The 17284-nt window shown below is 42.3% G+C and overlaps 1 protein-coding gene across 2 annotated transcripts; it reads left to right on the forward strand.

The window, feature by feature from the left end:
* The first annotated feature begins 1054 nt into the window (after positions 1-1054).
* MRPL48 (mitochondrial ribosomal protein L48) lies at positions 1055-16144 on the forward strand. Of its 2 annotated transcripts, XM_070943017.1 has the most exons (8): positions 1055-1165; positions 3145-3197; positions 3996-4039; positions 11908-11993; positions 12498-12670; positions 14324-14426; positions 14671-14760; positions 15749-16144. In XM_070943017.1, the coding sequence occupies exons 1-8, from the start codon at positions 1145-1147 to the stop codon at positions 15821-15823; spliced, it is 645 nt and encodes a 214-aa protein (XP_070799118.1). In that variant the 5' UTR covers positions 1055-1144; the 3' UTR covers positions 15824-16144. The 2 variants fall into 2 exon arrangements, with proteins under 2 accessions (XP_070799118.1, XP_070799117.1); XM_070943016.1 differs by lacking the exons at positions 1055-1165; positions 3145-3197; positions 3996-4039; positions 11908-11993 and adding an exon at positions 8945-11657.
* Positions 16145-17284: the final 1140 nt, after the last annotated feature.

Genomic DNA, 17284 nt, shown 5'->3' on the forward strand with positions numbered 1-17284 from the left:
AAACCTCCACACAGGTGGAGTGTTTTTGTGGTTTTGCTTCCAGGGATAAAAACACCTCAGATATAAGTTCATAAAAACTAATAACTCTTTGTCCTTGTATCTAATGATTTATGTTGATTGCTTCTATATGACTCTCACTGAGTGTTGTATCTTACGATTTATGATGATTGTATTTTATGATTATGATGATCACGATTTATCACTTGCTCCTTGTACTACATTGCGACCTTCTGCACTGGAGACAAATTCCTTGTGTGTCCAATCAACACTTAGCAATAAAGAATTCTATAAAGAGCCTTGGTAGTACAGTGGTCTAAAGCACCCTGTTATTAAAAAACCAGCTGCCTGCAATTACTGCAGGTTCGAATCTCGCCAGGCTCAAGGTTGACTCAGCCTTCCATCCTTTCTAAGGTAGGTCAATTGAGGACCCAGTTATGGGGGGCAATAAGCTGACTTTGTATAAATATACAAAAGTATGAAGGCTATTGCTTAGCGCATTGTAAGCCGCCCTGAGTCTCCGGAGAAGGGCGGCATATAAATCAAATTAAAAAAAAATTCTAATAATTGTAATTGAAATTCAAATTCAAATCCTCTTTCTAAATCAAATTCAAATTCTATTCCTATTCCTAATTCTAATTCATTCTAATTCTAAACTCTACTAATTCTAAACTCTACTAATGCCCACCTGTTGTGGCCTAGAGGTGGACCTCTTGCCTCACAATCAGGAGGTTGTGAGTTCGATCCTAGGTAGAGGCAGATGTAGGGTCTCCTGCTTGGGCAGGGGGTTGGACTAGATGACCTGCAAGGTCCCTTCCAACTCTTGTTAATCTGTTAAATCTAATTCTAAACGTTAGAAAAGAAGCCTGTAAGTCACCTCTTCCCGTTTTTCTCTCTATGCTCCTTTTCCTAGCCAATCAAAACAGCCACTGCGGAGAGGACGCTCCTGATTGGCGGCGGCGGCGGCAGAACAAACTCGCCGCGGAACTTGGAATCCGTGGAACAGGGAATAAGTGGGAACCATTTTAGTGACGGACCCAGGACCTGCGGGGGAACGCCATTAGGGTGACCTATTCGGTTTCCTGATTTCACCCCCCCCTCGTTGCCGTAGTTACCGCCTGGAGGGTCGGGGGCGTCGCTGGGGATCATGAGCGCGGCCTTGGGGAAAGTAAGTATCTTGGGGGGACGCTCCCCGTCCCGAACCCCCCCTCCCGGGTACCTTTCCCCATCTTTCCCTGCCTCTTTCAAGCGGCTGTACTCAGAATGGGTGAGATTCCAGGTCCCATCATGCCCAGCCAGCCCATCTGGGAGTCCTCAAGTGGGAAAACGTGGGTGGATGGAAATGGGGGGGGGGGGGAACTGAGCGAGTGCATGGGGAAATGAGGAATTACCTATATATATATATAGGTGCTTCTATAGTTTATCCAAACTTTATAATGGGGACATTTTTCCCCCCCCAAACTAGGGATGAAACTACATTTCTCTGCTTTTGCCCTTTCTGCTTTATTTAGTTGGGATTTAATGAACTTTTCCCATTTCTTCAATTTTTTTTTTTTATAAAATTTGTAATTTTATTATAACACATATATATATATAGATAGATAGATAGATAGGCTGTACACTGCCCTGAGTCCTTCAGGAGAAGGGCGGTATAGAAATAAAATAATAATAATAATAATAATAATAATAATAATAATAATAATAATAATAATAATAATATGACATTCACATAACATCCAACATATAAATATCTTATCGTTTTTAAGCATCGTTTCATCATGGTCTTCCTTCTGTTATTTTGTCTTTTTCCCCCTGTGACTTCATTTCATTCCTCTCTTTTTCCCCCGTTTCTTCAATTTTTATCCCGCTTTTCTTATTGTTTATAAATAACATGCCCGCCCCCACTTCCCCCAAGAATAGCTACTGGTAGTTCTCGACTTACAAGAGTTTATTTAGTGACCGTTCAAAGTTATAACGGCATCTGGGAAAAAAAAAGGGAGTTATGACCGTTTTTCACACAACCGATCAAAATTCAGACGCTTGGCAACTGGCATGTACTTAATGATGGTTGCAGTGTCCCGGGGGTGTGTGTGTGTCATGTGATCCCCTTTTTTTGCGACCTGGCAAGCAAAGTCAACGGGGAAACTAGATTCACTTAACAACCGTGTGACTAATTTAACAACTGCAGTGATTCGCTTAGCAACGGTGGCAAGAAAAGTCGTAAAATGGGGCAAAACTCACTTAACAAATTTCTGATTTAGCAACATAAATTTTGTGCTTCATTGTGGTCATAAGTCGAGGACTACCTGTATTTTCTTCCTAAAAATGCCCCCGGTGGATAAGTTCCAATTGTTTATTTATACCTTTCTAAGCCTTTTAATTTGTTTTTAAGATGTAAATCTAGTGTCTGGACACTCAAGAGTAGTGGTAATCCTTGATTTAGACCACAATTGAGCCCCAAAACAGTGACACGGGTGGTGTACAGGTAGTCCTCGAATTGCGACCACAATTGAGGTCAAAATTTATGTTGCTAAGCGAGATAGTTAAGTAAGCTTTGCCACAGTTTACCAACTTTTCTTGCCACAGTTGTTAAGTCAATCACTGCAGTTAAGTTAGTAACACAGTTGTAAAATGATTGTAGCTTTCTCATTGACTTTCGTTGTCAGAAGGTCTCAAAAGACGTGACCCTGGGACAATGCAACCATCTTAAGTGTCAGTTGCCAAGCGTCCAAATTTTGATCACGTGACCACAGGGATGTTGCAACAATTGTTAAGTGTCATAAGTCATTTTTTTCAGCACCTTTGTAACTTTGAATGATCACTTAACGAATCGTTGTAAGTCAAGGACTACCATATTGACCTAAGGATATGTGTATCATACAAGAGTGCAACATCAAGAATGAATTTATAGTTAGGTGTTCCCCATCCTCCTAAATATTGTACTGTTGAAATATTTGTCTAGAAGTGAGAGAAAGGAAGCAGAAAGAGAAACGTAGGACATCAGCCATACTATGATTTCTTCCAAACAATTTTTTGGGGTTATACAATCAATTTGCGAAAATCACTAAGGAGTAACCTTGTAGTTTGGAAAGTGCTTGGTAGGTTTTTCTTATTTCGGTACCTGATGATTTAACTTTCTTCCTGCAGGTGTTGTCCCTAGGAAAGGAATCTGTTTTAAAGCAAGGATCTGGTTTTTTCAGGTAAGGTACCCAGTGCTCTGCAGATTACAGATAATCCTTAACAACCATTTGTATAACTATTGTTTGAAGTTACCATGGCCTTGAAGGAAGTGATGGTTGTTTCTCACACTTATGATCATCTTAGCACCCCCTTGGCCACTTCATTAAGATTTGGGAGCTTCAGCAGAGAAAATACATTTGGAAGGAGAAATAATTAAAAAAAAAATTAGATTGTGCAGAAATGAATAGATTAACTTTGATGATTAAAGAAAGAGAGGATTCAGAATACTTTAAGATATGGAAACAATTTTACCATTGGTTAGAAAAGAGATAACAAATAAGTAAATTAATAGTTATGTATAAAAATGCTACAATTAGAATATTGTGTTAGTGAAGAATTGTAATGGACTTGGCAAGAATGAAGATAGAAGAAATAACAAAAAGAAGTTTTGGAGACAACACTGAGATGTTACATGGAAGGAATGACTGATTTATTGAATGTTTGTTTGTTTAAAAAATAAAAAACTTAAGGACAGGAAGAATTCAGATGCCCAACCTTATTGTAAATATTGTAAATAGGGAGCTGCGTGACAGGACACATATTGATAGGACAAATAAATTAAAGCAGGATTGTTTTCTTTGGCTTTATGACTTGCACTCTTTATATAGATTTGCAAAATTGCCAATTGGGCTAGGAGCATTGCATTCGAATTACTTTTTTAATTGGAGAACCTCAAGAGAGCTGTGAAAATTTTTATCCCGTGGAAGTACGTGCTATCCAAGCATAATAAGGATTTATTTGTCTGTTTGCTTTTTTAGCCTTGCATTCAAATCATCCAGAAGGAATCCAATCTGTTCTATAGGTAAGAAGATTTTGTTTGCTTTTTTTTGTCATGGTTTAACCTAGGAAAGAGATCCGTCTTTGGGGCTATGCTGTGGTATGATGAATTTGCTACCCAGAATTGTTTGTTACGAGTTGGACAGCAAATAAATCCAATAAATAAATAAATAAATAAATGGTTTAACCTGGGAAAGAGATCCGTCTTTGGAGCTATGCTATGGTATGATGAATTTGCTACCCAGAATTGTTTGTTACGAGTTGGACAGCAAATAAATCCAATAAATAAATAAATAAATAAATAAATGGATGGATGGATGGATGTTATGTTCACCCTGTTTTGTCAAAAACAGTTGGCCACAGAATAGGCCTTTCCCCAGTCATTTTCCCATTATAGAATAGAATAGAATAGAATAGAATAGAATTCTTTATTGACCAAGTGTGATTGGACACACAAGGAATTTGTCTTGGTGCATACGCTCGGTGTACATAAAAGAAAAGATTATAAAAATAGAACATAGAATAACAGAGTTGGAAGGGACCTTGGAGGTCTTCTAGTCCAACCCCCTGCCTAGGTAGGAAACCCTACACCACTTCAGACAAATGGTTATCCAACCTCTTCTTAAAAGCTTCCCGTGTTGGAGCATTCACAACTTCTGGAGGCAAGTTGTTCCACTGATTAATTGTCTTCCCTGTTAGGAACTTTCTCCTTAATTCTACCAGACTTCCCTGGTTTGTTACCTTAGATGAAAGGTCTAAAATTTATGCTAAATTATTATTTAAAAGAAAAATTTTATAAGATGATGTATTGTTGGTATCTAACACCAGATAACTTGTCAAGAATCTATAAAGATATCTCAAATGAATGTTGGAAAGAAGGGACTTTTTAATCACATACTATGGACATGTGACAAAGCAAAGAAATATTGGAGTAGGATTCACATAAAGTGAATATAAAGATAAAACCAGAGAGGCTTTTGTTTTGGGTTTAATGGGAAAAGATTTGGAAAAAAAAAAATTGGAACTTTGATGTTATATATGTTGATGGCAACAAGATCACTTTATGCACAGAAATGGAAGGATAATCTGATTCCCACAGTGGAGGAATGGCTGCAGAAGCTGATGGAGTTAGCAGAGATGGTGAAATTGAGTGTTTTTATTGAAGGGGGAAAAAAAACACAATTACTTTTGTTTCTACTTTGGAAACCGCTTCTGAGCTTTGTGCTTGAGATGGAAAAAAATGAAACTTGCTGATTAGATATGTTTGTTGTTAGTATATATGGCTAGCATATATTATATAAAATAATATAATGCCTTGGTAGGGCCACACTTGGAATCCTGCATTCAGTTTTGGTTGCCATGATGTAAAGAAGATGTTGAGATTCTAGAAAGAGTGCAGAGAAGAGCAACAAAGATGGTTAGGGGATTGGAGGCTAAAACATACGAAGAACGGTTGCAGGAACTGGGCATCACTAGTCTAGTGAAGAGAAGGACCGGGGGAGACATGATAGCAGTCTTCCAATATTTGAGGGGCTGCCACAAAGAAGGAGTCAAGCTATTTTCCAAAGCACAAGGAGCAATGGGTGGAAACTAATCAAGGAGAGAAGCAACCTAGAACTAAAAATTTCCTGACAGTGAGAACAATTAATCAGTGGAACTGCTTGCTGCTTGTAAATGCTCCAACACTGGAGGGTTTTTTTTTGTGTGTGAAAGTTTTTTATTCTTTTACACAAACACACAAACATACAATGCATTTTTTCTGAACAGAGTATTGGCCGAGTCACATATTTATACAATTTTGGTCATCTCTAACAGTTTATATATTGCACTTTTTGCCATAATAATCTTTAATTTTTGTTAACCAATGTTACCCTTCACCCTAGTCTCTAATCTTAATCAAATTCAATTTTTCCCTTTCCTTTCTCCAAATTAAAACCCTTAAACTCAAAATCTCACAACATAATGTAATTCTATTTTTCTTTGTCAAGTTTTACAAATATTACAATCCAATATCTTACTAAAAATCCCTTAAACATATAACATTACAATCATTCATTTCCTTTCGATTGCTTTTTAAAATTCATACGTGATCTCTTCTTCTTAAACAATAAACCAAGTTATTTTGCACATTACGTCTTATATCTTAAATCAATTATTTTTTTCAAATATATATATATATTTGAAAAATATATATATATTTACGTAGGAAAATACCCGGTTGAAGAAAAATACATACATACATACATACATTTGTATCATTTCAAAAACTGGAGGTTTTTAAGAAGAGTTTGGATAACCATTTGTCAGAAATGGTATCCTGCCTAAGCACGGGGTTGGACTAGAAGACCTCCAAGGTCCCTTCCAACTCTGTTATTCTATTCTATTTTATCCTATATTCTCTTCTCTTCTCATTCTATTCTATTTTATCCTATATTCTCTTCTCTTCTGTTCTAATTCTATTGTATTCTATTCTATATTCTATTCTATTCTATTCTATTCTATATTCTCTTCTCTTTTAATTCTATTCTATTCTATTTATTCTATTCTATTCTATTCTATCCTATCCTATCCTATATTCTCTTCTCTTCTCTTCTCTTCTCTTTTAATTCAATTCAATTCTATTCTATATTCTCTTCTCTTCTCCTTTTAATTCTATTCTATTTATTCTATTCTATTCTATTCTATTCTATCCTATATTCTCTTCTCTTCTCTTCTCTTCTTCTCTTCTATCCTATCCTATCCTATCCTATATTCTCTTCTCTTCTCTTCTAATTCAATTCAATTCAATTCTATATTCTATATTCTCTTCTCTTCTAATTCTCTTCTTCTATTTATTCTATTCTATTCTATTCTATTCTATTCTATTCTATTCTATTCTATTCTATTCTATTCTATTCTGTCCTATATTCTCTTCTCTTCTCTTTTAATTCAATTCAATTCTATTCTATATTCTCTTCTCTTCTCATTTTAATTCTATTCTATTCTATTTATTCTATCCTATCCTATCCTATATTCTCTTCTCTTCTAATTCTCTTCTCTTCTCTTCTATTTTATCCTATGTTCTCTTCTCTTCTCTTCTCCTTTTAATTCTATTCTATTCTATTCTATTCTATTCTATTCTATTCTATTCTATCCTATCCTATCCTATCCTATCCTATCCTATCCTATATTCTCTTCTCTTCCAATTCTATTCTATTCTATTTATTCTATTCTATTCTGTTCTATTCTATTTTATCCTATATTCTCTTCCCTTCTAATTCAATTCAATTCAATTCTATTCTATTCTATATTCTCTTCTCTTCTATTTATTCTATTCTATATTCTATTCTATTCTATTTTATCCTATATTCTCTTCTATTCTCTTAATTCTCTTCTATCCTATCCTATATTCTCTTCTCTTCTCTTCTTATTCTCTTCTATTTTATCCTATATTCTCTTCTCTTCTAATTCTATTGTATTCTATTCTATATTCTATTGTATTCTATTCTATATTCTATTCTCTTTTAATTCTATTCTATTCTATTTATTCTATTCTATTCTATCCTATATTCTCTTCTCTTTTAATTCAATTCAATTCTATTCTATATTCTCTTCTCTTCTCCTTTTAATTCTATTCTATTCTATTTATCCTATCCTATCCTATCCTATCCTATCCTATCCTATCCTATCCTATCCTATATTCTCTTCTCTTCTAATTCTCTTCTCTTCTCTTCTATTTTATCCTATATTCTCTTCTCTTCTCTTCTCCTTTTAATTCTATTCTATTCTATTTATCCTATCCTATCCTATCCTATCCTATCCTATCCTATCCTATCCTATCCTATATTCTCTTCTCTTCTAATTCTATTCAATTCTATTCTATATTCTCTTCTCTTCTAATTCTCTTCTCTTCTATTTATTCTATTCTATATTGTATTCTATTCTATTTTATCCTATATTCTCTTCTATTCTCTTAATTCTCTTCTATCCTATCCTATATTCTCTCCTCTTCTCAATGGCATCCTGCCTATAAGCAGGGGGTTGGACTAGAAGACCTCCGAAGGCCCCCCTTCCAGCTCTGTCAAATCTCCCAGAGGGCGCTGAGGAGAAGGCGAGGGAAGGAAGGGGTTAACTCTGCCTTCCCGCTCTCTCTCTCTCTCTCTCTCTCTTAGAGCGTGTCAATCAAGTCTCCGTAGCCACGCCTCTCCGCTCCCTCCGCCTCTCGGCTCCGCTCGGCTCAGCAGACGGACGCTTTTTTCCTCAGCTCCCGATTTTTCAAACCTCAGACCCGAGGAATTTAAGACCCCCACCCCACCCCACTCCCCCACCCCCACCTCTCCAAGGAGGAGGTCAGGCCCAGCGGGGGGCGCGAACCCTGGAAATGGAGCCTTCCGCGGCGGGAGGCAGCCGCCGCCGCCAGGAGGACGTGAGTGGGGGAGGGCAGCGTTCGCCAGGCCCGAGCGCCCGTTTTGCTCCCCCGCGCCCAAAATGGCGGCCAAAATCATGGCCGAGGCACCATTTTTCAGGATGGCCGGGGAGAAGGAGGCGCGCATGCGCCAGAAGGCCTCGGGCGGAGACGTTGCAAAGGCAGAGCGTGGCGGGCAACGGGGGCCCCCTGGTGGCCAAGGACACCAGTTCCCGCGCAACTGAAGCCCTTCAGGCGGCTACCCAACCTCGCTCACCAGATGGCGCCAGAGAGCAACTTTCTCAGCCTCAGCTTCCAAAGATCGAAGGCGACCACGTTTCAAATCTACCCCCAGCGGAAAGAGCTTGCGGGGAGCCGGCTCCTAAGAGGGAAAGGCCTACGCCAGAGGCTACCTTCACTCCTACAGCGGCGGGGCTCCGCCCAAGCCAGACCCAGCAGATAGAAATTACCCCACAACTGATACAAATGATCTCAGAGTATATCCATCGGGCCATTGTCACAAGAGTGCAAGAAATGTGGCCGGCAGGCTCTCCAGCCCCTGTCGGCACCGTACCCCAGAGGCAGCCAACTGCAGCCAATAACCGAAGGGACTTACCTGTTCTTCCCAGGCCTCGTCCCCCGGCCTCTTCCATACAGGGATTTTTCTCGGACGATGAGGAAGAAAAAGAGCCAATGCTATCTGAAGACAAAGGAGTGGCTCCGGACCGCCCAGTTTTCGGAAAGCTCTTCAACCCTGCCTTGTTTGACACGCTTCTCCGCAAAGCCAAGGCCACAGTTGCCACGTCAGATCCGGCCTTGGGCTTATCTGCCCCCAGTCGTCAGCCATTTCGAGGCAATGGAAGTTGGCCCTTCGAAAGTCGGCGCTCACATGGAGACCCAAATGGCACAAGACATGCGAAACGACATCAGCGGGCTAGAGCTCAAAGCAGCCCACTTAGCCCTCCGACGGTTCCAGAACCTCATCTCCAGCCTCCACATACTCATCCTAACAGACAATGTAGCCACAAAGACCTATATCAATCGCCAAGAGGGCATCCACTCCAGGTCCCTCATGCGAGAAGCCAGGCACTGGGCGGAATCGGGGCTAATCAGGAAAGTACTGGCGGAGGGAGCGGACTTCCTACTTTTAGTTCCCCACTGACCCAGAAAGCCATGGTTTTCCAACTTATCAGTCTCCAGGCCCTAGAGGATACCACCAGGCAAGATCGCCCTCAGTCAGGGAGTTCTCTTCTACCCAGCGCCACAATTGATCCAACCAACCGTTTGGCACTTGAGTGGAGAGCTCTGAAACTGGCCAACTGCTCTGACCAGGTAATACAGACCATTCAAGCCGCTAGGAGTCCATCTACCAACAGGATTTACGATTCCATCTGGAAAACCTTCTGCGCCTGGTGCTCCAAAGCCTCTCTTGATCCCCTCTCAATCTCATTGGCCCGAATCCTGGAGTTCCTACAGGCTGGGCTAGACGAAGGCCTATCACCCAATACGATACGCAGACAAGTGGCCGCCTTGTCGTCCGTGTTATTTGGTGAGAAAATGGAGTCCCTCGAACAGCACCCTCTTGTGCGCAGATTTATCAGAGGCGCTGTTGTGATCTCGGCATCCCGAAACCAAGAAGCGGACTCCTCGTCCCAATAAACCCTCTTTTATTTAATTTACAGTGAATTCCTCTCCAGCAAAGTCTTTCCCCTCCCACAGTCTTTCAAGATAGTTCACAATTACCAACCTTTATCAGGCTTGGAGAGTGGCCAGGCTGATATCTTTCAGACACCGCAATACTTGGCAAGAATGCAGAAATGAACTAATTAAGCGAACTAATTGTCTCCTGCAAACTCCCCTCCCTGTTCGCTCCTCTTTTATTCCCCATGGGAGGGGCCATTCATCGTCCACCTGTGGCCTTACTCCCAAGTCGACCCTTGTTCTTTAGCTGTTCCCTTTGTCTGGCAACTCTGCGCATGTGCACACTTGGATCAGGCTCCAATTGTTCATCTGCCACACTGATGTCTGACTCTGAAGGCAGCTGATAACTGTCAGACGGCCCTGGCCCTCTCTCTGCCTCCGACACAGAGCCCTCATCAGAGCCTTCCCTAGACTCAAGGACTGGCCCATGTTCCTCCCCAACCTCCTCACTGTCCAAATCTACTGCCAGCTCTGCTGGCCGCTGGCGGGCCACAACAGGTGCGACTAACTTAAAGCCTTCGACGATACACCAATATCCCACCTGGGAACTACCTACAGTCCTCCAGTCTCTCTTCTACACCCTTCGAACCTTTGCACTCCGCCAGCCTTGGTTTCCTCACCTGCAAGGTCTCCTTTCTCGTGGCTATCACCTCGCCGAGGTGCATCTCCGAGTTAGCAGCCCTCTCAATACGGAAGGATCTATGCGTTTTCTATCCCAACAGAGTTATTCTTGCGCTTGGACCCTTCGTTCCCACCCAAGGTCAACTCCTTATTTCACAGGGCACAAGAACTGATTTTATCGGACTTCTGCTCTAGTCCAACCCATGCCCTAGAGAGGAAATGGCACACCTTGGACGTCAGGAGGGCTCTCCGCGTCTGTATCAAGAGGACAACTTTCTTTTGGAGATCAGAATCCTTCTTTGTGTCGTTTCAACCCTCCACATCGGATAATAAAGTCAGCATCAACAATAGGCCGGTGGATACTGGCATTCATCGCCAAATCATAAGAACTTCAGGCTCTTCCGTTGCCTCGGTGAGTGACAGCCCACTCCATTAGAAGCGCGGCCACTACAGCAGCATGGGCCACGCAGGCCTCCATCAAGGAGATACGCCGAGCAGCGACATGGTCTTCTCCATTTCCGTTTATACGGCATTATAAGCTGGATGCCTTCGCTTTCGCTGAAGTGGCCTTTGGCAGATGAGTTCTCCAAAAAGTATACACGGACTCTGGACCAGACCGCTGCCCACCCTTAGGACGCTCCGGCTTTGGTATGTCCCATTCCTTGGATTCTCTGCTCAGCACAATGGAGAAGGGGCATTGGTCTTACCTGACACGCTCCTTCTCGGTGTGCCCCACCCTGGCGGCCATCTGGCCCAGAGTCCAGGAGTGGTCAAGTCAGATAGAAAAACAAGTTCAAGTCGATCATTAACGCCTTCGTCAAAACTGGGGACGCAGACGCGAGAGGCGTGCCTACGAAAGATTGACAGACTCCGTCTAAAGAGCAGGAAGGCAGAGTTAACCCCATTCCTTGGATTCTCTCTCAGCACAACGTGTCAGGTAAGACCAATACCCCTTCTATTCTAAATGTAAAAAGTTGAGGTTTTATGCTATTATCATATTCTATACCAAGGGTCTCCAACCTTGGCAACTTTAAGACTTGTGGACTTCAACTCCCAGAATTCCTCAGCCAGCTTTGCCGGGAGTTGAAGTCCACAAGTCTTAAAGTTGCCAAGTTTGAAGACCTCTGATTTAGACCTTCAAAGTCTTCTGTATTGTGTTTTTTTTTTTTTTGTTTCCTCTTTTAAAGGCAGCCTACAGCAGAGTTTCCAAAGACACTACAGGTCCAAGCCTACCCATGGTATCGGCCGGTATAGACATCTTCTCCCGCCGGAGGTGAGCATTAGAAATCTCTCGCTTTGCTGATTTTGTCGCTTCTTAAAGACAGATTTCCAGAGGGACATGATTATCGGCTGAGGATTCTCTGGATTAGAAAGGGGGGGGGGCTATTACAGGCAGTCCTCGGCTTATGACCACAATTGAGCCCAAAATGTCTGTTGTTAAGCGAGACGCTTGTTCAGTGAGTTTTGCCCCATTTGATGACCATTTCTTGCCACCATCGTTAAGGGAATCACCGCAGTTGATAAGTTAGTAACACGGCCGCTAAGCGAATCTGGGTTTCTCATTGATTTTGCTTGTCACAAAAGGGGATCACGTGACCCCGGGACACAGCAGCGGTCGTAAGTATGAACCAGGTGCCAAGCCTCTGAATTTTGATCATGTGACCCTGGGGATGCTGCAAAGGTCGTAACTGTGGGAAAGCGTGCGCCTCATAATGAGCTATTATAAATTGAGGACTACCTGTATACATTTAATAAACCCCGCTGTCATTTTCCCCAGGTCCCTCAAAAAAGGAAGAACCATGTGGAGATGAAGGAAATCGACCCTGGCACAGAACACCAGTATGGCACTTTAAACGTCGTGATGACGGGCTATGACGTCTCTCTGGTGGAGCACTACGCTCAGTACGTCCATCGCCTCTGCAACAAGCTGTCCGTCAAGGTGGTCGAAAGGTAAAACTCGCTTAGCAACCGTATGTAGCCAGAGGCTGAGGAGCTGAGAAAGCTACCTGCCATGAAGAAATCCTTGCGAAATTAGCTGCAGGGCTAACCTCCTAGTAAGGAGGTTACTACTAAAATAGCTAACATACAAGCTTTTCCTTTGAAATTTCTTCTGATTTTGGAATTCTGAAATAATCTATTAAGAGATTAGAATACCTCAAAACCATTATCTTTCATCAAATCTCAAGGACGTCCCTACAGTTCGGAGAAAGGCGGCATACTAGTTGAATGAATGAATGAATGAATGAATGAATGAATGAATGAATAAATAAATAAATACAGGAGCTCCTCCGTAACAGATAATAAAGAGAACAATAAATGAGGCAACGTCTTTCCGTACGTTGCAGGAACATCGGAAAAGCTCAGGAGGATCTTCAGCCAACACAACATACGTGCACCCTTCAAACCCAAGAATACACTTTTAAGACAGAGATCTTCAAACTTGGCAGCTTTTAAGACTTGTGGACTTCAACTCCCAGAATTCAAAGCAGTTCAAAGCAAAGCTGGCTGAGGAATTCTGGGATTTGAAGTCCACAAGTCTTAAAGCTGCCAAATTTGAAGACCTCTGCACTAAGTAGTGGAGAGTGGGGAGCTCCATTTCGCTGTGGCTTTTCTTCCACCAGTATTTTGGGTTAATATTTGGAAGGGATTCAGAAGGCAGAAACCTATTTGCCTTGTATATGCTCTATTCAAGAGAGGCTCTTACCGATATACATACATAAAAGCTATGGAAAAGCCACAAAGCATATAAAAAGATGTGGAGACTCTAGAAAAGAGTGCAGAGAAGAGCAACAAAGAAGATCAGTGGGCTGGAGGTTAAAACATGAAGAACGGTTGCAGGAATTGGGTCTGTCTAGTTTGATGAAGGACTAGGGGTGACAGGATAGCAGTCTTCCCATATCCCAGTTTACATGATGTTACAACCTAAGGAGAGAGAATTTTTTACAAAATGATGTATGGTCGGTTATGATGAAACTTTAATGAAAAGGACTAGGGATGACATCATAGCAGTATTCCAGTATTTGAGGGGCTGCCATAAAGAAGAGGGGGTCAAAATATTCTCCGAAGGACCTGAAGGCAGGAGAAGAAGCAACGGGTGGAAACTCATCAAGGAGAGAAGCAACTTAGAACTAAGGAGAAATTTCCTGACAGTTACAACAATGAGTCAGTGGAACGACTTGCCTCCAGAAGTTGTGAAGGCTCCAACACTGGAAGTTTTTAAGAAGAGGTTGGATAACCATTTGTCTGAAGTGGTGTAGGGTTTCCTGCCTAAACGGGGTTGGACTAGAAGACCTCCAAGGTCCCTTCCAACTCTATTCTGTTCTAACCCCCTGCTCAAGCAGGAAACCGAATGGAATGGAATGGAACAGCGTAGAAAGGAGAGGAGAAGAGAAAAGAGGAGAGGAGAGGAGAGGAGAGAAGAGAAGAGAAGAGCTTCATTGTCACTTTGAATGTACACCACTCGGCATACATTAAAAGGAAATTTCGTTGCATACAGATTGATACTAAGAGCAATATAATAATATATCATTTCAGACTAAAGGTTATGCAGTCAAGAGAAACGATATAATAATTTCCTCCCTCTCTGGTGGCTCTTTTCCCCAGCTATGCCATGCCCACGAAGACGGTAGAGCTGGTGTTGGCCGGGGACCACGGCACCAAAGTGCGTGTGGACGGCCACCTTACAAGCCACCAGCGTGTCGTTCAGGTAGGTTGCCTTTCTGGTTTCATTTTCCAAAATGCAGGCAGGCCTCGACTAACGGAGCCCCAAATTCCTGTCGCTAAGCGAGACAGTCGCTAAGGGAGCCTTGCCCCATTTTACGACCTTTCTTGCGAGAGCTCTCAAATGAATCACTGTTGTTTAGTGAGTAACTGAACGGATGTTAAGCGAATCTTAACAAATTTTGGTAATTCTTTTTCTCTGGAAAAATGATTCTTTTCCGTTCCTCCAGATTAAACAACTGACTGCCACCTTAACTCCTATTTTCTTGGAAATTATTCAGAATAATCTGCCCGAAGGAGTCCATCTATTAGTGAAAGAGGTATGTGGGTTCTTACTGAAACTTTTAAATTGAGAATAAAATAACCAAAACCATCAATAAATTTAACCTCAGTAACTTAAAAGAGGAGAACAACAACTGTGGGGTCCTTGGTGCTTTCTGAGCTGGGTTGTTTTCTTGCAGACGTTTCATGACCCAACTAGGGAACATCATCAGTGCTAGAAGGGAGTGGGGTTTGTGGAGGAGCAGGAGGAAGATTGTGGGGTTCCTTGGTGCTCTCTGAGCTTGTTTGTTTTCTTGCAGACATTTCATTACCTAATTAGGTTACATCATCAGTGCTTGAAAGCTGGAAGGATATAAAACTGGCTTGTGCGTAAACAAACCTCTCAGGGAGCGCCATTAATTTCCTAAGGAACCCTCGAATTTTCCGGACCACAATCTGATAAACCCTGACAATAAACCAAGTTAAAAGCTAGATTTATAAGATGGTTTCATATATATATATATTTTTAGCCGAGTGTCATGCACAGATCCAGCCTCAATATCTGACAAAACGTTATTTCGAATTGGACCGCACAAGTGGCTGGCTGGGATGCATGTGTATGTCAGCCTGCCACTCGCGCTGTGGTGCACATGTGTACGCTGGCCCGCCATTCACACAAGGATGCATGTTTGCACGTGTGCGCTGGCCTGCTGCTCGCACGGCCCAATCCTCCTCTTCTCTCCCCGTGCTGGGCCAAGCTGCAAAGGTTGGGGATGTTGGCTTAGATCAGGGGGTCTCCAAACTTGGCCGCTTTAAGACTTGTGGACTTCAACTCCCAGCCGGTTTTGCCGGCTGAGGAATTCTGGGAGTTGAAGTCCACAAGTCTTAAAGCGGCCAAGTTTGGAGACCCCTGGCTTAGACGATCTGAAACTTCTCAGGTACAAAGGCTTTGCAACTTTCTCAACCCTCCCGAAAGATGCTTTCCTCCAAGCAACCACATTGTCTTTTAAGATCCAAATGTTCGGTTTGTTTGTTTCTTTCCTTCAGCACACGGAGGAAGATTTCAGAATTCGATTGAAGGTCCGGCCAGAACTGGATGAGCTCCGGGCCAAACTGCAGTGAGACGGGGGCCTGGTGGCCGATTGTGCTTTTCATCACTCCGAGAACATCCTTCCAGGGTTCCTCAGCGAGCATGGGTTGGACTTCCAACTCCCAGAATTTCCCCATAACTACAAAAACGTGAGGGCTGGGATGTGGGTGGAGGATAGAAGCAGAAACAGGTCTCCTGCATGATCAGGGTTGGACTAAATGACCTCCAAGGTCCCTTTCAACTGTTACTGAGTGCCAGCAAGCTTGGTTCCATCCCGTAACCTTCCCATCCTATAACCACAATCTGGCCGCTTGCACCTCCCGAAAGATGCTTTTACAAGTGATTTTTTTTTTTTTTTAAACCAAAAATAAAAGCATGAAAAATCCAACGTGTAGCAACTCTTTTATGTATGGTGATGTTGTCCAAGCAGTCCTTTTCAGCGCAAACGTTGCAGCGTCTATGCCCTGGAAGCGATTTAACATGTAGTCCTCGACTTACAACAGTTAATTTAGTGACAGTTAATTCAGTGCCGTTGTTAAGTTACAACGGCACTGAAAAATGTAGGACCGTTTTTGTACGTTTACGTCTTTTTTTTTTTTTAGCATCCCCACGATCACATGATCAACATTCAGATGTTTGGCAACTGACTCATACTTATGGTCGTTGCTGTGGCCCAAGGTCACATGATCCCCGTTTTGCGACCTCCTGGCCCGCAAAATCAAAGGGAAAGCCGGATTCTGTTGCTAACTTTTTATCAACTGCGATGATTCACTTAACCACGGTGGCCGGAAAGGGTCGTAAAACGAGGCAAAACTCACTTAACAAATGTTTCGCTTAAGAACAGAAGTTTGGGGCTCCGTTGTGGTCGTAGGTTGAGGACTGCCTGTGGAACAGCCCAATTCCCTGTACAGCACAGGCACTGAATTATTCTTCTTCCCTAGCAGCAAATTAGGCGAGAGAATTTCTCCACCACCCATAAGAAAAGGGGATGCTTGCAAGGGTCTTTTTCATGACCTCCATTCAAAGCAAGACTGTTTGAAAAAAAAAAAAAGCTGCTTTTATAGATGGGAATCAATTGTGTTGGTAGTACAGTGGTCTAAGGCACCCTGTTATTAAGCTGGTTATTAACATTCAGCTGCCTGCAATTACTGCAGGTTCGAATCTCGCCAAGGCTCAAGGTTGACTCAGCCTTCCATCCTTTCTAAGGTAGGTAAATTGAGGACCCGGTTTGTGGGGGCAATAAGCTGACTATATTTGTATAAATATATACAAAAGTATGAAGGCTATTGCTGAGCACATTGTAAGCCGCCCTGAGTCTCCGGAGAAGGGCGGCATATAAATCAAAATTAAAATAAAAAATAAATAAAAATAAATACGAAAAATCGTATGGAGGTGGTTTGCTGGAAAATCTAGTTTGATGAAGAGAAGGACCAAGGGAGACGTGATAGCCGTCTTCCAATATTTGAGGGGCTGCCCCAAAGAAGAGTGGGGGT

Source organism: Pituophis catenifer, unplaced genomic scaffold, assembly GCF_029215685.1.
Source record: "Pituophis catenifer annectens isolate HBS135680 unplaced genomic scaffold, rPitCat1.0.hap2 SCAF_4, whole genome shotgun sequence".
Classification (NCBI taxonomy): Eukaryota; Metazoa; Chordata; class Lepidosauria; order Squamata; family Colubridae; genus Pituophis; species Pituophis catenifer.